At 43.9% G+C, this 27,020-nt stretch overlaps 2 protein-coding genes across 2 annotated transcripts in view; one reads left to right on the plus strand and one right to left on the minus strand.

Annotated features, from left to right (window-relative positions):
• Positions 1 to 27,020, plus strand: part of aig1 (androgen-induced 1 (H. sapiens)) — a 121,297-nt gene that overhangs the window by 65,544 nt on the left and 28,733 nt on the right. Inside the window, exons 3-4 of the mRNA XM_068045569.1 lie at positions 348 to 449; positions 18,891 to 19,006. Of these exons, the coding sequence (XP_067901670.1) occupies positions 348 to 449; positions 18,891 to 19,006 (218 nt within the window). The remainder of the gene's footprint in view (positions 1 to 347; positions 450 to 18,890; positions 19,007 to 27,020) is intronic.
• adat2 (adenosine deaminase tRNA specific 2) overlaps positions 1 to 27,020 on the minus strand; it is a 130,393-nt gene that overhangs the window by 17,610 nt on the left and 85,763 nt on the right. The gene's annotated exons all lie outside the window — the stretch shown is intronic.

The raw sequence follows: 27,020 nt of genomic DNA on the forward strand, positions 1-27,020 counted from the left end.
GATCAACTATGTTAATTTCCTTCATCATCTTGAAAGCTTTGATTAGGTAACCTTCTTTGAAGTGTCCTTTTTTTTTAACAAATTCTATAACACTATTTTCTACTGAAGGCATTTTACAATATGGCGGCAATGCAGTTATGGCAAATATTTGGTTTGACGACAGGAGGCAGAAGCGATCATCACGTTAAATTACACAATAGAATGAATTCAGTATGTTGCAGAGGAACATTAGCTTATTCCAAGGTTTTGCTGGCTTCGCGTGTCATGTAAGAACCAGCTTCTACACTGCACGTATTCGAGAAAGAATAGATATTTTTATTTTACTCCCATTTCTTGTTTCTTTGCAGATGGTTGTGGTAATGTTCTGGGCCTTATACTTATACGATCGAGAGCTGGTTTATCCAAAAATCTTGGACAGCTTTATACCACCGTGGATTAACCATGGAATGGTGAGTAAAACAGGGACACGTTCACTGAGCTGCAATTTGACAGAACTGTTCTGACTGTAGATTGTTTTGTGGGAAGAGTAGTCCTACTGGTTGAACTCCTCAACGATATGTGCAAGGTGCTCAGTGGAGAGTGAAGTGAAGTTACCTGCCTTGGCAAAGCTTTCAGACTGAGCTTCCCTCCCATACAGCTCATCTGTACCTATTTTCAGGGATTCATTAAATCTAGCTGAATTTTACTTTTTATTGTATATCATTATATTCAATTTATGTGCCTTCTTTTTTTTTAAACAATGGACCAGAGAAACCCAGGGTGCCACCCTTACACAAAGTAGGAAGGAAAGGAGACAGGGCTGCCATCCATGATGGATCCGGCCTCTGATAGCCAAGTCTTACCCCTGGTTCTGTAGCAGGTCCTTTCCACCAAAGAATAAGGAACCTCAAAATCACCACCAAGAGTTCACTATTTATAATGAGAGCATGTGAAAGTTTTGTACTGTAAAACAAATTACAGATGCTGTCCTTGCAAACTTGAGTTGCATCTGGAGAGAATATTTTGTGACATGTGCCATTAAAGTGAAAGGTTCATATTCAACAGAATAGATACGTAATAATGAATCTATTAAAAATCCTCTCTGTGTCACCTCATCAGTGAATTCCACGAGTAGATTTATTTAGTTTACATCCTCATCTGTCACAGGTATTGGATGTTGTCGGAGCAATTTAAGGTTGAGAATTAAGGCTATCACGCAGAGCTGCATGTTTGCACAACATTAAAGTATCTTGGACTGTTTAACCTTTTCGTTCCAACGAATATTCATGCTAAATGATGCCAAATACCAATGATACTAAATGCACTTACTGACAAACAAGGTAAATTCATGGGCTGTGACTTTGGTATTAGTCGCATGAGGCAAATTGCCTCTCTTGGTACATTCCTGCTTTCTTGGCCAAGTTAATGAGGCTAATTCTAACTTGGCCAAACTCACGTCCATGAGACACAAAAGCAAACTACTGTGGATGCTGGAAATCTGAAATAAAAAACAGCAAGTGCTGGAAACTCTCATAAGGTCAGGCAGCATGTGTGGAGAGAAAAACAGAGCTAACGTTTCAGGTCTTTCAGAACTTTCATGAGATGAATATGGAATATATTTTAATATACAAACTGGAATCCTGTGCCATACATAGGATCCTATTTGAGAGGCAACTGGGTGGAGTTGGCAGAAGAGGTAGGTTTTAAACGAATTCGGTAGAGGGACAGAGGACCATGTACAAATAATCTGGGCTGCTTCTACTCAACTGCAGTCTGGGCCTCATAACAGTTCCAGCCTCCTTGCTCCCGACATGAGTATCTGGATGAAAATTAAAATCTACCCCTGTTCATGTGATATATCTTCCGGCTGCGACAAGAGACTATCCCTGAAATGTTAATCTTTCTTTACAGATGCTGTCCGATCTGCTGAGTGTTTCTGGCATTTTCATTTTTTATTTCAGATTTGCATAATCTGCAGTGTCTGTTTTTTGTTAAAATCGACCTTAATCTGTTTGGTTGTTGTCAGGCCAATTGATAACAATAGTTGCGATCTCCACTGAGTGAAAAGAACTCAAGGAATTACAAAGTATTATAAAGTTACAAAGCATTTACAGCACAGAAACAGGACTTTCAGCCTAACAGATCTAAGGCGGCGTTTATGCTGCACACAAGTCTTTTCCCACTCTCCTTCATCTATCCCAATCAACACATCCTTCCATTCCTTTCTCCCTCATGTACTTATCTAGTTTCCCCTTAAATGTATCCATGCTATTTGCCTCAACTACTCCCTGTAGTAGCAAGTTCCACTTTCAGTTTCTCCTGAATTTCCTATTGGATTAATTAGTGACCATTTTATATTTATAACTCTTAGTTCTGGTCCTACCTATAAGCAGAAATATCTTCTCTACATCTACCCTATCAAACTCTTTCATAATCTTTAAGATTTGTCACCACTCAGTATTCTCTTTCCCAGTATTCTCTTTACCGAAAAGAATGCCACCTTGTTCCGTTTATCCTGATAAGTATAATTTCTCAGTTCTGGTATCATTCTAGTAAATCTTTTTTTGCACATAACCCGAGTGCGTCTGGAGAACATGAATATGCGGAAGTCCGAGACCAGTTGTGAGGCAAGCTACTTTGAAGCTGCACACACAAAATAAGTTGAAGTTGGGAATTCTCCCATTTTTTCCATCTCTGCCTTTTGGGAAATCCTCAGGCTGCAATCCACAACAGAATCCCATTGGTCCATGGCTGTGTACCACTCTGCTATGGTGCACTGCACCGTTCTACTACCTGGCAACTACAGCTCTTTGCTTTATAGTTGGAAATGATGCAACATGAACCTCCATGCCCAGTAATGTACTATCTATCAATAAACAATGCTAAATGCTTGCATACTTTAAGTCATTCTCACTCTTAAGTTCAAGTTTTGCTTTAGCACATCTTAGAAAATGGAATCCAGTTTGCCAGGTCTATCCCACCCATCCCATCCACTCCTGCTACCCACCCCCACCTCCCCCCCACCCCCCCACTCCTGCCACACCTCCCCCACTCCGGCCTTGCCCAGATATTTATAACAAGGGACCGATATAATTTCAATCAAGTGCTGGGGCAATGGTGAAAGTTAGACATGCCTTGTCTGCCTTTATTATCAAAAACATTGATGGACAGTATTGAACCTTTACTAAATTGTTCTGTTTCTCAATCAGTATCAGAAAGGTACAATCTATGCAAAGTGTTTAGCTCGAAAAGGAAAGAAGTAAAGTTTGCTTGAACTTTATAGACTGCTCTTTGCACATATTTTGCATAATTTTCTTTGTACTTCATCTGTTTGTTTGTTTTTGCAGCCATGGCAACCACATTCACACCCATTTAGTTCAGGGAAATCAACAATCAAATGCAGATTCTTTGCATATGGTCAGTATCTCTGTTACAAATGAGTTTACCATATCCAAAACCTGAGTCACCAGGAGTTATGGGAAGTACCTCATGACTGTGAAGGCTCAGATGATGTAATGGACTGCAAGAGCAAAATATTAGTACTTGAACCCCTGAGATATGTTGGCCAGAATTTAACGTTGGGCGGGAGGCCCTGCCCACTGGCCGAAAAGCCTCCGCTGGGCCTGGGAGCCACACCTGGATTTTCCGCTCCCCAGGCCCTTAATTGGTCTTGAAGCAGGAAGTCCCGCCTAATGGAGCTGCCGGCCAATCAGCGGGCTGGCAGCTCTTAGTCCCAGCAGCACCACTGAGAGCGGTGGCCACTGTTGGGACTGCAACCCAGCTTCAGCAGGAACAGGAAGGACAGCCTGGAAAGAAGGTAAGTTTTTGGGGCCACACTGGGGACAATCGGCTGGGCCCCGGCGAGGCTAGGGGGTTCAGTTGGGGGGCTGGGGGAAGCAGTGTGTGTGTTGGGGGCGGTTGGGGCTTCGTGAGCAGCCCTCCATGGGGCACAGGGTGCACGATCAGGAGGGCCCCCGCCCCCCCCAGCCCACAAGCGGTAGCCAGGTTTTACCTGGCGGGGTTCTTGGGGCCTTTGTCGCCCACCCACCATGAGTAAAATACCAGCAGTGGCAGAGGAGGCCCTTAAGTGGCCGTTAATCAGTCACTTAAGAGGCTTGATTGGCCTGAGGAGGGCTGGCCGTTGTTATTTTCACTCCTTCCTACTGCCTCTATTTTGTAGCTGTTTACAGAGCTTACCTTGTGACATGGGTTGGTAATTGGTTGGGAGGTCAGAGACAAAGAAGAGGAGATATTGTGTACTCTGATGGGATGTGACAAGTGCTTTTCCCTGGGGATCTGTACTGGGACCTCAGCTTTTCACCATATGTATCAATCACTTGGACAAAGGACTGGTGAGTACTATATCTAAGATTACAGATGGTTTTAGGTTAGGATGTACAGTAAGTTGTGTTGGATAGGACCAGGAAGTAACAAAGGGACATAAACTGATTAAGTGAGTTGGAAAAATTATGGCAAATGGAATATAGGAAAATGTGATGTCATCCACTTTTAATCTGAGAAAGTCAAATTGGAATATTTTCTTAAGAGTCTAGGAGCTGCAGAGGAGCAAAGGGATTTAGGTGTTCATGTGCACAAATCACTAAAAGCTAGTGTGCAGGTACAAAAAGTAATCAGAAAGGCTAATGGAATGTTGGCCGTTATCTAAAGGAGATTAGAACTCAAAAGTGAGAAAGTGATGCTTCAGTTGTGCAGAGCCTTGATCAGGCCCCAATTGGTGTATTGTGTTCAGTTTTGAGCATGGCACCTCAGGGAGGATATAGGATATATTGGCCTTGGAGTAGCTACAGCACAGATTCACCAGAATTATAGCAGGACTTAAAGGGTTGACATGTGTGCAGGTTGCAAGGGCTTTTATTTCCTTGAGTTCAACAGGCCCAGTGGTGATCTAATTAAGGTGTTTAAAATGATAAAGGGATTCAATAGGTAAGAGACAGAGCATCTATTTGCGCTAAATCATAGGCTACAATTTTATGGGGGCCTTTGGGACAGATTTGGAGGAAGGAAGGCTGGGTCGGACACGCTCTGTTACCACCTCCGTGCGTGCCCCACGCCTGCCCGTTGCCATGTCATTTAGCCAGCGGTGGGAGAAGTGGCAGATGGCCTGCCTGACCAGAACCCAATTGAGCCACATAAGTGGCCAATTAAAGGCCTCTTCCCGCCTCCACTGGCATTCTACCAGCACCAGAGGGGTCCCTTCGCCACATGGGGAGACCACCAGGTAAACCCTGCCCAGGAAGGGGCACTCCCAGCAGCAGTGTCTACCCCTGTGGCATTGGTGCTGCATGCCCTCAGAGACCACCACCCCACTCCACACCCAATCTCGCCAGGGCCTGCCTAGTTGGCTCCAGTGTCCTCAAACCCCACTTATCTTACTTTGAGGGTGCACGTCCATCGATGCGCCCTTGTCTTCCAGGTACAGCCCTAGCAGTAGTGACCACTCCGGGTGGCACTGCTGAGCTGCCGGCCCTGTGATTGGGCCGGCAGCTCTTGGGGGCGGGCCGCCGTCCTTAATTGGATGGCAGCCCCAATGGCAGCCACTTAATTGGCTGCTGCCCATAAAATGCAGTCCCAAGTCCCACCACCCATCGAAGCATGGTCACCCGCCTCGCCTTCAGCCCTAGGAGCAGGACTCCTGGCGCCTCCGAAAATTCACAGCCGAGAATCATAGAGTGGCCTTCTTCTGTGATGTAACCATTCGTCCCGTCAAGCCCATGCCAGCTCTCTGCAACAGCAGTTTAGCTCCCACTCCCCTCCCCATAGTCCTGCCAATTTTCCTGTTCAGGTGCTTATCCAATTCCCTTTTGAAAGCCACGATTGAGTCTGCCTTCATCACATTCTTAGGCAGTGCATTCCAGATCCGATCACTGTCTAAAAAACCTTTTCCTCACAGTGCTTTTAATCTGTGTTCTCTCCTTCCTGATCCTCTGCCAATGGGAACAGTTTCTCCCTATCTACTCTGTCCAGACCCCTCATGATCTTGAACATTTCTATCAAATCTCTTCTCAAACATCTCTTCTCTAAGGAGAACAACTCCAGCTTCTCCAATCTATCTACATACCTGAAGAAGGGTGGAGGAATCCACAATAAAGAGTCTTAATCTTAAAATTAGAGCTAGGTCGTTCAAGAGTGAAATTGAGAAGCATTTTCTTTCACACAAAGGACAGTGTAATCAGACGTTGCCTCCCCCAACAGCCTGTGGATATTGGGACACTTGGAGCTTTCAAGACGGATATTGTTAGTCGGTAAGAATATCCAGGTAAGGATATCAAGATCAAAGGTAGGTAAATGGAATTGAGGTACAGATCAGTCATGATCTAATGAATGGTGGAACAGGCATGACGGGCTTACTCAATTCTTTTACAGTTTTGTTTTTGGTATTAGGGGACATAAACTAAAATTTAGACCCAGCAGAGGTGGTAGCACAGTGGTATACAGTAGGGAGGGAGTTGCCCTGGGAGTCCTCGACATCGACTCCGGACGTCATGAAGTCTCATGGCATCAGGTTAAATATGGGCAAGGTAACCTCCTACTGATTATCACCTACTGCCCTCCCTCAGCTGATGACTCAGTACTCCTCCATGTTGAACACCACTTGGAGGAAGCACTGAGGGTGGCAAGGGCACAAAATGTACTCTGGGTGGGGGACTTCAATGTCCATCACCATGAGTGGCTCGGTAGCACCACTACTGACCAAGCTGGCCGAGTCCTAAAGGACATGGCTGCTAGACTGGGTCTGCGGCAGGTGGTGGGGGAACTAACACGAGGGAAGAACATACTCGACCTCGTCCTCACCAATCTGCCTGCCGCGGATGCATCTGTCCATAACAGTATTGGTAGGAGTGACCACCGCACAGTCCTTGTGGAGACTAAGTCCCGCCGTCACATTGAGGATACCGTCCATCGTGTTGTGTGGCACTATCACCGTGCTGAATGGGATAGATTTCGAACGGATCTAGCAATGCAAAACTGGGCATCCATGAGGCGCTGTGGGCCATCAGCAGCAGCAGAATTGTACTCAACCACAATCTGTAACTTCATGGCCTGGCATATCCCCCACTCTACCATTACCATCAAGCCAGGAGACCAACCCTGGTTCAATGAAGAGTGCAGGAGGGCATGCCAGGAGCAGCACCAGGCATACCTCAAAATGAGGTGTCAACCTGGTGAAGCTATAACCCAGGACTACTTGCATGCCAAACTGAGTAAGCAGCATGCGATAGACAGAGCTAAGCGATCCCATAACCAACGGAACAGATCTAAGCTCTGCAGTCCTGCCACATCCAGCCATGAATGGTGGTGGACAATTAAACAACTAACTGGAGGAGGTGGCTCCACAAATATCCCCATCCTCAATGATGGGGGAGCCCAGCACATCAGTGCGAAAGATAAGGCTGAAGCATTTGCAACAATCTTCAGCCAGAAGTGCTGAGTTGATGATCCATCTCGGCCTCCTCCTGAAGTCCCCAGCATCACAGATGCCAAACTTCAGCCAATTCGATTCACTCCACATGATATCAAGAAACAAAGAACAAAGAACAAAGAAAATTACAGCACAGGAACAGGCCCTTCGGCCCTCCAAGCCTGCGCTGATCCAGATCCTCTATCTAAACATGACGCCTATTTTCTAAGGGTCTGTATCTCTTTACTTCCTGCCCATTCATGTATCTGTCTAGATACATCTTAAAAGACGCTATCGTGCCCGTGTCTACCACCTCCGCTGGCAACGCGTTCCAGGCACCCACCACCCTCTGCATAAAGAACTTTCCACGCATATCCCCCCTAAACTTTTCCCCTCTCACTTTGAACTTGTGACCCCTCGTAATTGAATCCCCCACTGTGGGAAAAAGCTTCTTGCTATCCAACCTGTCTGTACCTCTCATGAGTTTGTACACCTCAATCAGGTCCCCCCTCAACCTCCGTCTTTCTAATGAAAATAATCCTAATCTACTCAACCTCTCTTCATAGCTAGCGCCCTCCATACCAGGCAACATCCTGGTGAACCTCCTCTGCACCCTCTCCAAAGCATCCACATCCTTTTGGTAATGTGGCGTCCAGAACTGCAAGCAGTATTCCAAATGTGGCTGAAACAAAGTCCTATACAACTGTAACATGACCTGCCAACTCTTGTACTCAATACCCCGTCCGATGAAGGAAAGCATGCCGTATGCCTTCTTGACCACTCTATTGACCTGCGTTGCCACCTTCAGGGAACAATGGACCTAAACACCCAAATCTCTCTGGACATCAATTTTCCCCAGGACTTTTCCATTTACTGTATAGTTCACTCTTGAATTGGATCTTCCAAAATGCATCACCTCGCATTTGCCCTGATTGAACTCCATCTGCCATTTCTCTGCCCAACTCTCCAGTCTATCTATATTCTGCTGTATTCTCTGACAGTCCCCTTCACTATCTGCTACTCCACCAATCTTAGTGTCGTCTGCAAACTTGCTAATCAGACCACCAATACTTTCCTTCAAATCATTTATGTATATCACAAACAACAGTGGTCCTAGCACGGATCCCTGTGGAACACCACTGGTCACACGTCTCCATTTTGAGAAACTCCCTTCCACTGCTACTCTCTGTCTCCTGTTGCCCAGCCAGTTCTTTATCCATCTAGCTAGTACACCTTGGACCCCATGTGCCTTCACTTTCTCCATCAGCCTACCATGGGGAACCTTATCAAACGCCTTACTGAAGTCCATGTATATGACATCTACAGCCCTTCCCTCATCAATCAACTTTGCCACTTCCTCAAAGAATTCTATTAAGTTGGTAAGACATGACTGAAGGCACTGGATACTGCAAAAGCTATGGGCCCTGACAATATTCCGGCAATAGTACTGAAGACCTGTGCTCCAGAACTTGCCCCGCCCCTAGCCAAGCTGTTCCAGTACAGCTACAACACTGGCATCTACCCTGCAATGTGGAAAATTGCCCAGGTATGTCCTGTACACAAAAAGCAGGACAAATCCAACCCGGCCAACTACCGCCCCATTAGCCTACTCTCAATCATCAGTAAAGTGATGGAAGGTGTCATCAACAGTGCCATCAAGTGGCACTTGCTTAGCAACAACCTGCTCAGTGATGCTCAGTTTGTGTTCCGCCAGGGCCACTCAGCTCCTGACCTCATTACAGCCTTGGTTCAAACATGGACAAAAGAGCTGAACTCAAGAGGTGAGGTGAGACTGAGTGCCCTTGACATCAAGGCAGCATTTGACCGAGTATGGCATCAAGGAGCCCTAGCAAAACTGAGGTCAATGGGAATCAGGGGGAAAACTCTCCGCTGGCTGGAGTCATACCTAGCGCAAAGGAAGATGGTTGTGGTTGTTGGAGGTCAATCACCTGAGCTCCAGGACATCACTGCAGGAGTACCTCAGGGTAGTGTCCTAGGCCCAACCATCTTCAGCTGCTTCATCAATGACCTTCCTTCAATCATAAGGTCAGAAGTGGGGATGTTCGCTGATGATTGCACAATGTTCAGCACCATTCGCAACTCCTCAGATACTGAAGCAGTCTGTGTAGAAATGCAGCAAGATCTGGACAATATCCAGGCTTGGGCTGATAAGTGGCAAGTAACATTCGCGCCACACAAGTGCCAGGCAATGACCATCTCCAACAAAAGAGAATCTAACCATCTCTCCTTGACATTCAACGGAATTACCATCGCTGAATCCCCCACTATCAACATCCTCGGGGCTACCATTGACCGCAAACTGAACTGGAGTAGCCATATAAATACCGTGGCTACAAGAGCAGGTCAGAGGCTAGGAATCCTGAGGCGTATAACTCACCTCCTGACTCCCCAAAGCCTGTCCACCATCTACAAAGCACAAGTCAGGAGTGTGATGGAATACTCTCCACTTGTCTGGATGGGTGCAGCTCCAACAACACTCAAGAAGCTCGACACCATCCAGGACAAAGCGGCCCACTTGATTGGCACCCCATCTACAAACATTCACTCCCTCCACCACCGACGCACAGTGGCAGCAGTGTGTACCATCTACAAGATGCACTGCAGCAATGCACCAAGGCTCCTTCGACAGCACCTTCCAAACCCGCAACCTCTACCAACTAGAAGGACAAGGGCAGCAAATACATGGGAACACCACCACCTGCAAGTTCCCCTCCAAGTCACACATCACCCTGACTTGGAACTATATCGCCATTCCTTCACTGTCGCTGGGTCAAAATCCTGGAACTCCCTTCCTAACAGTACTGTGGGTGTACCTACTCCACATGGACTGCAGCGGTTCAAGAAGGCAGCTCACCACCACCTTCTCAAGGGCAGTTAGGGATGGGCAATAAATGCTGGCCTGGCCAGTGACGCCCACATCCCGTGAATGAATTAAAAAAAAAATCAGCAGTGAAGTTAGAAACACTTCTACAATCAAAACAAGGTATAAGTTTGGAACTCCCTTCCACAAACGGCAATTGATGCTGGATCAATAGTTAATTTTACATCTGTGATCGATAGATTTTTGTTAACCAATGGTATTAAGGAATATGGGCAAAGGCGAGTATAAGGAGTGAGGTACATTGTTATTTAATTTTCATCTACATCTAACTACAGGGATCAAACTTCAACTGGATAATGATAATTGGATCAGTCGCGAGCAGGCCTTTTACACAGGGACTAAAAACAGGTGCCACACTACTTACTGTCGCTGGGTATAGAGACCTAGTTCAGTGGGGTAAAGACACTCAGTAATATCTGTGAATTACTCCACTGGGAGAAGCTTTCTGTCTGTGAGCTTTGTTTCAATATGATAACCTTTAAAAAAAATCAGCATAACACCTGCTGACATCCTACAACTTTCATTTTCTTTACATTGAAGACACAAAGTTGCTGGAAATGTAAATCCATGAGAACCACTGTAAGAAATGACAAATACACTCAGAATGCTTGTATGTCTGTATAGTCCTCTGCCTAAAAGAACTGCAATGACCCTAATTGTCGCTACTGATGGATGAATCCCTTTGAAAAATATATATTTAAATATATTTATGCCATTAAAATGCAAATGATACAGGCTTTTCTTTTTCCAAACAGAATTCTGTTTTCCCGGGACAGGCACGACTTTTAATTATGGGGTGGCTGAGCAAGCTGCAGCTGTAGATTCCCACCCAGCTGTAGTCTGACCCAATTTCACAGGAAGTGCACATTACAAATAATACACAATAAGCTGGCTGGTGTCTCATCACTCTTGCTCATCTGCAGGGTGCTCTGAAGAGTTGAACTAAGGGAATTCATTTTGACTTCTTTTCAATATCAGTGTTACACTGCACCCAACAGAAGGGTGAAGATAAATTTATTCTCAATTGAAGAGCTACTCCTGGTACTGTAATGATCTGGTCTTTAAGTATTTGTTCATGCGCCAGAACCAAATTGGCAAAGTTTCAGATAGTATGTAATTAAAATTAGCTTTTTTCTCTGACCATGTGCTTAGTCTCCCAACTGGACACATTAGCCTGGAAATGACTATTCAGCATAAATACTTACATTGGTGGAAATTATGCATGGTGGAGTGAGGTCAGGAAATTGTTAGTTGCTGAGCTGGCTCATGTCCTGCTGAGAGCACCACCTTTGAAATCCCCAGACTGCTTCAATGCTGGCAGAAGATGCACTGACTTAGTTATTTCATGTTGGGGGGACTGAAACCCAGCAGCCATCACCCTCTATGACTGTGACCATGGCACCTTTTGCCTCCTCAGCCTTTCAGCTACCTCTAAAACAGTCAACCACTGCAACAACTCACCAAGGCTCCTTCGATAGCACCTCCCAAACCCACAACCTCTACCACCTAGTAGGATAATTGCAGTGAGCACATGGAAACACCACCATCTCCAAGTTCCCCTCCAAGTCACACACCATCCTGACTTGGAATAATATTGCCGTTCCTTCATTGTCGCTGGGTCAAAATCCGGGAACTCCCTCCCTAATGGCACTGTGGGTGTACCTGCACCACATGGACTGCAGCGGTTCAAGAAGATGGCTCAACACCACCACCTCAAGGGCAACAATGGATGGGCAATAAATGCTGGTCTTGCCAGCGATGCACACATCCCATGAATGGTTAAAAATAGTTCCATCCTCCTTCGATGCCTCTCTTTCATTCTTTCAGTGAAAGTATGCTCCCTTGGTTGTATTTTAACTATCAGATTGTGGCCAAAGCATCTCAATCAGTGGCTTCTCTTCCCACTCCTCTATTATTACATTTAGAGTCTCCTAAGGATCTATGCTTGGCTGCTTCCTCTTCCTCATCTACATGCCATCATTTGGCAACATTATTCCTCGACATCCATTTACCTTTATGTAAGCTACAGTGCCAGACCATTCACAACTTCCTATTCGAGCCTGAGCTGAGCTTCTGACACCCATTTTGTCTCCAACACAAAGACTGCCTACTTCCACCTCCGGAATAGCGCCCATCTCCGCCTTGCCTTTTTCAACTCCAAACTCCAATAGCCCAATGCTTTTCTTGGCCAGCGACCCATTCCCCCCATCCTCGGTAAACTTCAGCTCATCCAAAACTCTGCTATCCATATCCTATCCTGCACCATCCCACTCATTCATGGTGGCCATGTCTTCAGCTGCCTACGCCCCATCTTCTGCAACTACCCCCTTAAATCCCTCTGTCTCGCCACCTCTCTTTCTTTAAGAGTTCCTTTAAAATCTAGCTCTTTGATTCATAGAATGATACAGGACAAAAGAGACCATTCAGTCCATCATGCATATGCTGGCTCTTTGAAAGAGCTATCCAACTAGTTCCACTTCACCACTCTTTCCCCAGGGTCTTGCAAATGCTTTCTCTTCAATTGTTTATCCAATTCCCTTTTGAAAGTTTCTACTGTATCTGCTTCCACCGTCCTTTCAGGCAGCGCATTCCAGATCACAACAACTCGCTGTGTAGAAAATAAAGTATCCTCATGATGTATCTGTGTCTTTTGCCAATCACTATTCATCAATATTTTGCTCACACTCCTTAGTTGGCTTGGCATCCATTTATTTTTCTGATTATGACTCTGAGAAACACTTTGGGACATTTTTGTGTGTCAAACACTGTATAAATACAACTGACTGTTAGTGACGATGGTTTAATATCCATAATGTTTTAGAATAACGTTAGCAATGAGTTTTCGGAATGAGAGAAAATCAATCTTGTTTACCACACATTCTAATACAGCTGTCTCCTTAAGAGATTTTTTCCTCCGTCACAGAAAAATTCCTCTTCCCACAGACTATGTAGAATATTCCCATGTGGGAGATCCTTCCTCTTGTTGTCATGAATTTCCTTAGCTATATTCTGGTGATAACTATTAAGTTACGGACGGACAGTACTGGGACGATTTCTGACTTGTCTGCTTAAGATTTATTTTCAATATGGTGAGTTAAACTCCAATTTGTGTTCTGAACAGTTAAAGCCATTACTGTCTTACAGTCTCAGTAATAGTTTTACTGCACAAGAATGTTCATTCATGTCAAGTCCTGATTTCAGACTTTGCGTCAACTGTTGGAACCTTCTCTCTGGTCAGCCCCGGGTCACCTCAAGGCTTCCCAAAGTCAGCTTTGCAAAGTGCACACTTTGCCAAACATTCCTAGGAATTTCCAAACAGAAGAGGCTCCAGGGGCTTGAAAGTTGATAAAACTGAGGCCGCCCAACCCAGCAAGCTGAAGAAGCAATGCAAGTTTACCCTTTACCTTCCTCTTTCCCACATCCAGAAAGGAGATGGGTTGGATTCTCAAAGTATAGATCAACTTCCTCTTCTTCAGAAGGAGGCCATTCCGCACATCATGTCTGTGCCAGCTCTTTGAAAGAGCTCTCCAATTAGTTGCACTCCCCTGCTTGTTCCACATAGCCCAGCAATTTTTTTGTCCTTTTCTAGTATTTATCCAATTCCCTTCTAAAGTTATTATTGAATCTGCTTCCACCGCCCTTTCAGGCAGTGCATTCCCGATCACAACTGTGTAAAAATAATTCTCATTTCCCGCCCCCTCCCCCCCAACGTTTTTTTGCAATTATTTTTAATCTGTTTACTGACCTGTCAAGCCCTCATTAGAATGTTAAATGTTTCAATGAAACCCCACAGAATATAGACCCATTCTACTCAATCTCTCCTCATTGGATAGCCCTCTCATCCCAGGAAACAGTCGAGTGAACCTTTCTTTAACCCCCTCTAAGACAAGCGCATCTTTCCTTAGGAAAGGAGACCAAAACTATTTACAGCTTGGACACAACAAAATGGAACGTAAAGTCAGGTGGATGTAAAACAGGAATCTGGCACCATCCCACCTCAGGTCTGTCAGACGGCTTAGGTTGAAATTGGGGTTTATGACTTGCCGATTATTTCTCAATACGACTTCTCCAAATATTTATGTTTCCTGCAACCAACAGGGTCCAAATTCACAATGTACCTGCTGTTATCAGAGTGGACGCTGGCTGCACACTATTGTGTTGTCACTGAAATCACAGTAGGGTTTCTGTGAACTGTTTTAGTACAACTGTGGTTGACACAGAGCCACGGGCTTACAGGTTTTATGGTAATATAGGAAATGGCATTTTTCATACCAGCTAGTAAATGAGTAGACGCGTGCAACATTTCAGAAAATGAGTGGCATTATGTTTCAAAATGTATTTATCCTTGCCTATATTTGGGTGTGTTTTTCTATGGGTGGGTAATCAGGTTACAGCCTGATATAAGGAAGCCACAAGGAGTTCCGTGCAGAGTAAGACACCAAGAAGACGTTCAAAGGGTGCATTTTTTCTTTTAAGTGATTGCTGTCGTACAGGAGATAACAATTGCAGATAACATTCAAGACTGTGCGGTTGTCTGAAGGCATCAGGAAATTCTGCAACAGTCTCATTGCAAAAAAAATCAAATGTATACTCTGTGAATGCCGTGAAATCAGAAACAGAATTTGGAAGCTGAAGGAGGTGGCAGTTTCATGTCCCTTTGAAGGCATTCTGTGCAACAGTGTCCCTTGCAGTATGGTTTTTATGTTCTTTTAAGTGCTCATTTTTAGCTCCCATTTTTAGCTTCTTGCTCCTCTCTTTGATCTCCTCTGCACTGTAAAACCAGGGATCATAAATATAAGATAGTCACTAATAAATCCAGTAAGAAATTCAGGAAAACTTCTTTACCCACAGTGGTGAGAATGTGGAACTTATTAACATGGTAAATAGTATAGATGCATTTAAGGGCGAGCTGGATAAACACATGAGGGAGAAAGGAATAGAAGGATATGCTGACAGGGTGAGATGAAGAAGGATGGGAGGAGGCTCGTGTCGAGTATAAACACCAGCATAGACCAGCTGGGCCGAGTGACTTGTTTCTGTGCTGTACTTTCTATGTAGTTGTGTGTATTATTCATATGTTATCCCAACGAATGAGTGAACTTCACAAAGAAATATGTTTCATTCAGAAAAGGATTTTAATGGGTGAGGGAGGTAATGGGTTAACCCTTTACCAATGCTGACCTCCCCCATTCTCCTTGCTGAGAAAGCCGTTGAAGGCGGGAAGCACTGCCTTATTTTGTGATATTCCTTATTTTCCAGTGGGGAAAGTATCCCAAATGTCACTCAATGCCCTCTCGTGTTCATCCTGGTTGAGACAGAAACTTGGCCACTGGGGAAGCACTGCTACAGAACCTTTTCTTTCGTACTTCCATATTTATAGTAGATTGGCATGCCAGGGCAACCTGGTAATGGTTTGATGTTAAATGAATCCCATGAGTTTTATTAATATACAAAGTAACTTAATACATATCAGCAATGATTTCATGCATTTTTGATGTGTAATTACTGGAAAGGAATTTAACTAGTGGAGCATTTGACCCTTAAGAGCCAAATTTGAATGGTTGCTGGAGTGAAAACATATCGAGGGTGACGATGATTACTGACAAGCTAGTGTGCCAATAGCCAACAAATTACCAAGAGTGAAATTCCACAGGGATTCTCTTGATCATCCACTATAACCTCGCAGGGAAAGACACGAAAATCCTTTTGTGCAGTTTATTCCCCAGGCCCTCCATGGCTCTTCTGCCAAAGTAAGGGGCAGGCAATCGGCCTCCCACCATTCCCACACCCCAGAAACACCCCCATCCCACTGCAGTAATTCAGAACCAGCTGAAAAGGTAAGCAAATTCAAAGCCTTCAGCAAAGGCTCAAAGATGATGGAGAATTGCAAATGTAACACCTTTGTTCAAAGAAAGGATAAACCCAGCAACTACAAACCAGTCAGTTTAACCCTGATGGTGGGAAAGCTTTTAGAAAAACAGCACTAACAGTCACTTGGACAAGTGTAGATTAACTAAGGAAAGCCAGCATGGATTTGTTAAAGGCAAATCGTGTTTAACCAACTTGATTGAGATTTTTTGATAAGGTAATAGAGAGGGTTGATGAGAGTAATGCAGTTGATGTGATGTATATGGACTTCTAAAGGGCTTTGCTAAAGTACCACGTAATAGGCTTGCCAGCAAAGTTGAAGTCCATAGAATAAAAGGGACAGTGGCAGCATGGATATGAGGTTGGTTGAGTGAAAGGAAACAGTAAAGGTGAGCAGTTTTTATTTAGAATGAAGGAAGGTATACAATGGGGCTCCCCAGGGACTGGTAATAGGACCACTGCTTTTCTTGATATATATATATATATGACCTGGACTTGGGTGTACAGAGCACAATTTGCAGATGACCCAAAACTTGTAAGTATTGTGAACTGTGAGGAGGATATTGATGGACTTCAAGAGGACATAAACATTCTGGTGGAATGGGCGGACACGTGGCAGTTAAAATTAATTGCAGAGAAGTGTGAAATGATAGATTTGAATAAGAAGAATGAGGAGAGGCAATATAAACTGAAGGAGATGCAGGAACAGAGAGACCTGGGGGTATATGTGCACAAATCATTAATGGTGGCAGGGTAGGTTAAGAAAGTGGTTAAAAAGGCATAAGGGATCCTGGACTTTATAAATAAAGGCATAGAGTACAAAAGCAAGGAAGTTACAATGAACCTTTATAAGACACTGGTTTGACCTTAAATGGAGTATTGTGTCCAATTCTGAGCACCGCACTTTAGGAAGGATGTGAAGACTTTAGAGAGGGTCCAGAAAAGATTTACGAGAATGGTTCCAAGGGAAGAGGGACTTTAGTTACGTGGATTGATTGGGGAAGCTGGGGTTGTTCTCCTTAGAGAAGAGAAGGTTGAGAGATTTGATAGAAGTGTTCAAAATCATGAGGGGTCTGGACAGAATAGATAGGGAGAAACTGTTCCCATTGGCAGAAGGGTTGAGAACCAGAGGGACACCGATTTACGTTGATTAGTAAAAGTCACACAGGTGGTACGAGGAAAAACCATCTTACGCGGCGAGTGGCTAGGATCTGGAATGCACTCCTTGAGAATGTGGGGGAAGCAGATTTAATCAGGGCTTTCAAAGGGAATTGGATAAGCACTTGAAGAGAAAATAAATTGCTAGGCTGGGGGAAAGCACAGGGGAGTGGGATGAGCTAAATGCTCTCGCAGAGAGCCAGCATGGACTTGATGGGCCGAATGGCCTCCTTCTGTGCTGTAAACATGCTATGATTCTATTCTATGGTTCTAACTCCCAGTGCTCAAATCTGGGAACATAGGAACGGGAGGAGGCCATTTAGCCCCTTGAGCCTGTTCGGCCATTCCTAACTCTAAATACTCTCATTTGCTCCATATCCCTTAATTCCTTTGGCTAACAAAAGTCTATCCATCTTAGATTTAAAATTAATAATTGACCCAGCTTCAACGGCCGTTTGAGAGTTCCAACTTACACCACCCTTTCCGTGTAAAAGTGTTTCCTACCTTCACTCCTGACAAGCCGGGCTTTAATTTTTAGGCTAGGTCCCCTACAACTGCTCTGCTGCACACTTCCAAAAATTGTCAAAAATTGGATTTTCTGTGGTGGCTGCATGATTTCTTCGTGTAACTCTGGCGGACAAATGGAAAAATTTCCAGTGGGATGGTGTAATGTTACAGTTGGAGGCCAGGAGAACCCCTAGTGGAAACTACTGATGGTCATCTGCTGTTGTTTGTCCTTTGATGCCCTATTCATATTGCAACCTGCGCTACACATGCTCAATTGAAAACAGAAAATGCTGGAAATGCATAGCTGGTCAGTGAGTATCTGTGAAGGGAAAAGATATGTTATAATGATGGAGGGCATATACCGAAGGCAGTGGAATCTGTTTTTTCCCTTTACAAAGGCTGTGCTTTGCTGTGCTTTGTTTCTATTTCAGATTTCTAGCATTTGCAGTTTCTACTTTTGATTTCACTGTACATGCTCAAGGTGGTTTAATTGCTTGCTATTGTGCGGCGGGCGGTAAATGGGGAATGCAACATGCGTTGTGCCTGTAGTGCAATTACTGCCTGTCGAAAATAGTTTGGCATGCCAATAAACAACAATAAACTTTCCAGTTCTTTTGACAAAGCTCAGAAATTTGACCTTTATTTTCTGGTTTGTTTACTGCCATACCTATCAAATCTGCCCTCCCACACTATCTGGCTAAATTAATACTTGGTTTATATTTTTATATGATCATATAAATTTATATTGGACACCGCCAGCATTCAAGTTTGTTTGCCCAAATTGTCCTCAGTACTGAGACTGCCTGGAGAGGGGTGTCTCTCTATGTTCCTGCATCTCCTTCAGAGTACTGCTCTGTAGTGAACTGGTGTTTCATTGTGTTGCGTACGAGGCACAACATTTAGCCAGGGAGTGTGCGAGAATAAGCTCATTACCAGTCTTTTCTTCAATTATTTAGGGTGGTCGGTCTGAATTGCTAATGTGTATATATATATATATATATATATATTGTTTTTGGGTTCAGTATGTTTCCTTTCTCGTTTTGTTTCTCCCCCCAGCACACCACAGTCCTTCCCTTCATTCTAATTGAAATGAGAACAACACATCATCATTATCCCAACAGGAAGTCAGGCCAAGCTGCAGTTAGCATCTTTTCTACTGGATATATTTTATGGTAAGTAGCTCTACTTAACAGCACTACTTTCACATCACCGTTGAGTCATGCACTGCTATATTTGGATACAATGAAGGCAATCATTACCAGTTCATACTTTGTTCCTCAGTTGAGCTGAAGCCTCAATTACAGTTACATCTTCAGCCTTAAGGATGTTTTAGTGATCTGCTGCAGAAATCAAGAAGCGACTGTCACTGCAAATATTTTTAGCCCTCCAATTATCCTACCCTGTCTTTTTCTTCTCCCACTCCTGTTTTCGTCAGTGCATGGGTTACTAGAGGTTGCCAATTCTCCAGGACTGTCCTGGAATTAAAGATTAATCTCCGGGACACTGCTCCAAGCAACCTGGGACAAAAGTCATAGGCAGCCACTAAAAAAAATTGTTTACTGTTTCATGTTCTTTGTACAGTTTTGTTTAGTAGTTGTAAAAAGCATTGGAAACTGGCAGTGAGGGGTAAGTTTGTTTTGATTGAGTCAAGAACTGTCCAAGTGGTAAGGAAGAGACTGTTGCTTTCCAATAGGCGTGGGAAGGCAGGGCACTATGCAGATGGGAGCATGGGGGTGGGACAGTCGGAGGTCAGAGGTTACATGATGAAACCTCTTGTAATACGTCCAACCAGAGTTAGCATCCTAAAGAGTGACCAAGAGAGTGGGTGATCCAAGTCCCAGTGAACCTCCCAAACCAAAGAAGCAACTGAGAGGGTCTTAAACCTTACTTCTATTGGACTACTGCCTCCAAGGGTACAGAGACCCATCAGCTGTCAGCCATGCTTCAGTTCCTTTGTAGCACTCCCACCTCTTAGTCACAAGATTGTGGGTTCAGGTCCCACTCCAGAGATTTGAGCACAAAAGTCTAAGCGAACACTCCCAGGACACTACGGAGGGCACACTGTGCTGACGGAGCTGCCATCTTTTCAGTGAGATGTTAAACTGAGGCCACGTCACCCCTCTCAGGTGGGCATAAAAGATGTCATGGTACTATTTTGAAGAAGAACAGGGGGTTCTTCCTGATGTCCTGGCCAATATTTATCCTTCAATTAACACCACAAAAATAGATTATATGGTCATTATCACGTTGCTGTTTGTGGGAGCTTGCTGTGTGCAAATTGGTTGCCACATTTCCTACATTAAAACAGTGACTACACTTCAAAAGTCTTTCACTGGCTGTAAAGCACTTTGGGACATGCTAATGTCATGCAAGGTGCAATAGAAGTAAAAGTACTTTTTTCTGACAAGGTAGTTCTGCTCCCTGTTTCTTGAGGCAGCAACTATTGCCAAATGCAGTTGCTGGCAGCATTAGGTCATGATTTTGTTCTGACTGCACTCAAAGTCAAAGAAACTTAAAGGAAGGTTCCATGGCCAGAAGCACAGCATCACAACAGTGACTTTTGAGCAGTTACCTTGTTCTTCCAGGACTCACTTCCTGTTCATAAAAGCAATGCACCAACATTTTAAGCAAATTCTCTTTCATAACACAATCCAATTAGAAGATACTTAGTGATGAGAGACATAAGTAAGAGACCTAAAACAAGCACTGCCATTCAGCACATCCCACGCAAAGTACTGAAGTAGTGCAGACAAGGACTCTGTTAAAGGCTGATAGGCAGTGGATTATTTTAGACATTTTGAGCAATGATTAACTCCGCAGGTTGTAATCAAGGTGTAACAGCTAAAGATGAGTCAGCTCAGTTTTTGGTGCAGGGCGAGCAGAGAAATGACAAACATGCCTTTTCCATTGTTGTTTCTCCCTGTCCTGAAAGTGCTAACCCATGTTGGGGTGCAGATTCACAGACATAAATACTTCACCCATTGCCCTGATTTTAACTGTCCCCCAGCTAGCAGAAACTAGGCTGGGATGGGGCAGTTAAAATAACAGAGGTTACTTATCCCCTTTGATTGTACTGCCTTCCTGCCTGAACCCCATATCAGCACCCTCTTTTGAGAAGGCAAGCAGGACACCCACAGAGATGAAGCGTGATCCCATTTTGAATATGCAGATTGTGCCTGAAGATGTTAATTTAGTCAGTTTTGACGAGGGACTCTGCATTCATTTATTTAAATGAGGGCCTTCTATAAATCCCCAGCCTTACGTTCATCAGCCACTATCGGGCTCCCACGTTAATATTGAGGCATTTGACAGCTGACTCCAACAGGGAAAATACCGCAGCCCAACTTGATCCTATCTTCAGCCAATGACCTTGCACTCCACCCCACAGCTGGACACATAAAATCCCATGGCGTTCTTTGAAGAAGATCAAGGAGTTGTCTCCGAAGTCCTGGCCAATATTCCTCACCTGAACAATACCATCAAAACAGATAAACTAGCCATTCAACTCATTTGCTGTTTATGGGATTTTCGTGAACACAAAGTAGCTGCTGTGTTTGCCTACATAGCAGCTACTACATTGGTTGTGAAGCTTTCTGGGGCATTCTAAGGATATGAAAGGCGCCATACAAATCCATGTTCTTCCTTTTCAGCAATAAGGAGTGGGAACCCTAACAGATCTTTCTCCTCTGTAATCCCAGGATTTCAAAGGAACAAATAGGTTACAACACCATGATATTAGAATCATTATTTTCCCAAGACTACTGAAGGATGGAATAAAATTGTTCCTCTGCTACTGTAATTCAAACGTTCTATCTCATTTTCATTCCTTCCCCCTCTGACATTTAACCTTATCCACACCACTTACAGGGGACCAGGCATTAGCTGTGATAGCAAACCTTGTGCAGAACCACAGAGGCTGCAGTGATTTAAAGATAGAAAAACAAAGCCCCAAGCCCCCTAAAGATTCTGATCAGATTTTCACTTCACGTCTTACAGGATGCTCGGGGTTGCAGTGCCTAATTAAGTAGCAGTGTGAGAAAGCTCTAGGCACCAGAACAGTCATTGCCGAAACTGTGTTTGATGGGCAGGTTAAAACATAAATGCATCGCCTGCCTGCTGCTACGGTCACAGAATTCCTGCATCTCAAGAGACGATTTCATTGTGACTGTCCAGCCAAGAATATCTCATCTGAGGGTGGATATTTCAAAGTGCCAATTTTCAACTGAAGCACAGTTCATGAAACATAAGAACATTAGAAAATACTGAACAAGAGAAGGCCATTCAACTCATCAAAGAAAGAAAGAAAGACTTGCATTTATATAGCGCTTTTCACAAATTCAGGATGTCCCAAAGTGTTTTACACCAAATTAAGTAGTTTTTGAAGTGCAGTCACTGTTGAAATGTAACCAAGATATCTACTAGCACATGTACTGTCTGTCTACATTCCAAAACCTTGCCCTTGCCTATAAGTCCCCCCATGCCCTTTGTTACTCTAAGGTTGTGTATCTCTACCCCAGGGGTCTATGGAGTATAGTCAAAAATGAGATCGATAGATTTTCAGATACCAAGGGAATCAAGGGATATGGGTTTAGGGCAGGAAAGTGGAGTTGATGTGGAAGATCAGCTATGATCTTATTAAATGGTGGAGCAGCCTGATGGTCCATTTGGCCTACTCCTGCTCCTATGCGCTTATGTTCTTATCTCTTCACTCTCCAGCGAATGTTCCACTCACACAACTCCAAACATTTGTGCATTTCCCTATCCCTTCACCCTATCACTGGCGGCAGAGCCAAACCCTTTTTTGGATTTGGTGTCCATCTTCCCTACATCTATTGGCGAAACACTTGAAATGTTCTACATGTTTAATGGCATTATATAAATGCAAGTTAGTTTTTAAAAATTCTTTTATGGGATATGAGTGTCACTGGGAATGCCAGCATTTGTTGCCCATCCCTAATTGCTCTTGGGAAGGTGGTGGTGAGTCGCCTTCTTGAACCGCTGCAGTCAATATGGTGCCGATACATTCATAATACTGTTGTACTGAGAAATCCAGGATTATGACCCAATGACATTGAAGGAACAGCGATATAGTTGTAAGTCAGGATGGTGTGTTGCTTGGAGGGGAACTTGCAGGTTGTGGTGTTCCCACGCATCTGCTGCCCTGTCCTTCCTTCTAGGTGGTAGAGGTCATAGGTTTGGAAGGTGCGTCAAAGGAGGCTTGGCGAATTGATGCAGTGCATCTATGCGCCAGTAGTGGAGGGAGTGAATGTTTAAGTGCCAATTTTGTAATACGTAGTCAATACATTTTGTACTATATAATCTATTCTCATGAGTTTAAAAAAAACAAGGCCACGCAGAGAATCACATAGCACAGCAGGTGGCCATTTAGCCCATCGTGTCTGTGCTGGCTCTTTGAAAGACCAATCTAATCAGTCCTATTCCCCGCACTTTCCCCATAGCCATTCAAATCTTTTTTCACACTTTTGAACTCATGTTTATTTATGTCTGGTTTATTATTCCAGGCTCCTGGTATACTACTCCAATCGTATAACCACTGCACTATCATACGTTCACAGGTAGTTAATACACTAAATGGAAGTTGCTTTTACCAGAGACTAAACTGTGAACAATCTGTTGGCTTGCTTGGCTAATCTCACCCATTGTGTTGGAAACTCGTTTGAATTCGACCTGTCTTTGAAGTGGGGGTGGGGGTGGGGACGGTGGTTAAAATGGAGACACAACAACCAAAAAGGCAGCCTGAATTTCGGAAAGGGTACAGTGCCCAGGGAGCAAAAATATTGTGAAAGATACAGGACTAGTGGGAGAGGAGGTTCTGCTTGGATTGTAGCACAGAATGCAGAGGAGTTAGATTTGTTGAGTTGAGGTGATACTGGCCACTGAAGTCTTTATCTGCAGTTTGTGGAAACCCTCATTCAGAGCAAAACTGTTTTAGCAAAACTGATGGTTTTGACTCCATTTGTCAATCAGCAGGAACAACAACAACTTGTATTTATATAGCGCCTTTAATAAAGTAAAACATCCCAAGACACTTCACAGGAGCAGTATCAAAGTTTTTAACACCGAGCCACAAAAGGAGATATTGGAGCAGATGACCAAAGAGATAAGTTTTAAGTTGTAGCTTAAAGGAGGAAAGACAGGTAGAGAGGCGAAGAGGTTTAGGGAGGGAATTCCAGAGCTTAGTGCCTTAGCAGTTGAAAGCATGCCCGCCAATGGTGCAGTGATTAAAATCAAGGATGTGCAAGAGGCCAGAATTGGAGGAGCGCAGAGACCTTGGAGGGTTGGAGGAGGTTACAGAGATAGGGAGGGGTGAGGCATTGAGGGATTTGAAAGCATGCAAAGATCATTGAAACCACTAAAATAGTTCATTCTTTATAATAAAAACAGAAACTGAGTGTGCCAGTGCTGCGCCTAGCACTAGGATCAAGTGCAGTATTATCAAAAGGCAGCAAATTGCCTTCCTGCTGTCTTGGTATCGGTGTGGCAAACACATGAAGCACACAGCAAGGTCCCACAAACAACAATGAGATTAATGACCAGGGAATCTGTTTTGTTGGTTGAGTGATTAACAGTTTTTATAGTACTGAGAGGAATGGACAACATAAATACAAATAAATTATTATAATGGACTGGGTGCACAGAAAAGAAAGACTTCCATTTATATAGCACCTTTCAGGACCTCGGGTCATCCCAAAGTGCTTTACAGCCAATCAATTACTTCTTTGAAGTGTAGTCACTATTGTCATGTAGGAAATGCAGCAGCCAAATTGCACTCAGCAAGATCTCACAATAGCAATGTAATAAACACGAGATAATCTGTTTTAGTGGTGTTGGTTGAGGGATAAATATTGGCCAGAACCCCAAGGTGAGCTCCTCTGCTCTTCTTTGAAGTAATGCCATGGGATCCTTTACATCCTGAGAGAGAAGGTCTCATTAACGTCTCATCTGAAAGAAGTGGAAGATATAAGCACAAAACTAACAACCTCAGGGAAGATTTGAATTTACCCACAAAGTATTACGCGGATTAGGCTCCAAAGTAGATAAGCTCCCAGCTCAAGCAGTTGATCAATAAAATAAATCAGTGATTACCTGATTGGCATTGGGCTTGAGGATTGAAGATTGCGTGCAGTTAAGTGGCCAAAATGCTGGGAGGAGCATGAAAGTTCCTGAGCATCTGGAAACTTGGAAATGTCATGTTGCTGACGGCAACCAGCCAAAAAATACTAATGGTGCAGGATGTAAAGTTACATAAGTATATTTGCAGTTTTGCTTGTTTTACCTTTGTGGGTGTGAGGAAAGAAAAGGACATTGCAGAAGTATATTGCGGGACATTAAATGGGATTGGTAGAGGGTCTGATCAATCGTATAAGGTCTGTGGAAGAAGTGGGACTGATAAGCACTATTAACCTTTCGCATTTCAGGCTTTCTTCTATTTTTGGGGTACTTGTTATCTGTAATATATAGTAATATATATAGTAATGCCAACAGCATGCACTTACGTAATGTTGTTAACATAGAAAACAACTCAAGGCGCTTTTATAAACTGAGAACCATTCTACAGAATCATCCACATTTAGATACTGCAGAGCCAGATATTGGACCCAAATGCTTGAACTAGGTTCCGTTTGACTGCGCCAGACTTTGTGAAGTAAACCAGCTGCTCAGGAAATATGTATTCTTGATTAACAACAAACTAGTAAAATTCTTCATGTCACATGTATGGAATTGAATATTGATGTTTTAGTTTTAGTGGATTACAGATGCAATCTAGAATATCTTTCTTTTACTGTGCTGGTACACATGCCCTAGAGCAGCAGTCTCTTCAAAGGACATTAAATTGGATTGAATAAATAGTGCAGCATAGAAGGAGGTAATTCGGCCCATTGAGTCTGTGCTGGCTCTTTCAAAGTAACAGGTGGATAGCACCTTATTTTATATCCCATCTGGAGGACAGTGCCTCTAACAATGTGGGCTTCCTTTGGTACTGTGCTGGAATGACAGCCTAAATGCTCTGCTTAGGTCCTGGTGTGGGGCTTGAACCCACAACCTCCTGGACAAAAATGTGAGTGTTGCTAACTCATCCAGGCTGACGTCGAATGGTCTTTCCCCACAAGCAGTTATTTTTTTCTGTTTTTCGTTCTCGGAATGTGGGCATCACTGGCAAAGCCCGTCCCTAGTTATCTCGAGAAGGTGGTGGAGGACCTTTTTCTTGAACTGCTGCAGTGGAGCTTTGGCACAGAAGCGATGGGTCGAATGGCCTCCTTCTGCACTGTAACCACTCTATGATACAACTGAGTGCCTTGCTAGTAGGCCACCTTGGAGGGCAGTTAAGAGTCAATGGCGTTGATGTGGGACTGGAGTCACATGCAGGCCAGACTGACAGATTTCCTCCTCTAAAGGACATTTGTGAACCATTTGGGTTTTTACAACAATCTGACAGCTTCACGGTCACTTTTACTGATATCAGTTCTTTATTTCCATTTTTTAAAAACTGAATTAAAATTCTCAGACTGCCATGGTGGGATTTAAACTGCTAGTCCTTGGATTACAAGGCCAGCAACCTAACCACAACACTACCTACCATAACAACGATTTATGATTGCGGTCAGTGTGTAATATAAAGAAGAAACTTAGCAGTTCCTTAAATATTTCCTCCCCAACCTCTCCTGATAGCTCTGACTGGTGCTGGGATACGGTTCTATGAATGCTGACAGTGACAGAGTAGCAATTTATGGGGGAAGGGCATCACAGCTAAACTGAAGGTCTAAGCCTATGCATTTTCTGGAAGGGTGAGGGAGTCACTGAATAGATAGTGGAAGCAGGAATCATAGCTTTATTTTTTTGTCCTCCCTAATTCAGGATCAACGAGGCAATGGATACAACAAAGGCTATGGGCCCAGACAACATTCCAGCAATAGTACTGAAGACCTGTACTCCAGAACTTGCTGCGCCCCTAGCCAAGCTGTTCCAGTACAGCTACAATACTGGCATCTACCTGGCAATGTGGAAAATTGTCCAGGTATGTCCTGTACACAAAAATCAGGACAAGTCCAACCTGGCCAATTATCGCCCCATCAGTCTACTCCCAATCATCAGTAAAGTGATGGAAGGTGTAGTTGACAGTGCTATCAAGTGGCACGTGCATAGCAATAACCTGCTCACCGAGGT

Source organism: Heterodontus francisci, chromosome 13, assembly GCF_036365525.1.
Source record: "Heterodontus francisci isolate sHetFra1 chromosome 13, sHetFra1.hap1, whole genome shotgun sequence".
Classification (NCBI taxonomy): domain Eukaryota; kingdom Metazoa; phylum Chordata; class Chondrichthyes; order Heterodontiformes; family Heterodontidae; genus Heterodontus; species Heterodontus francisci.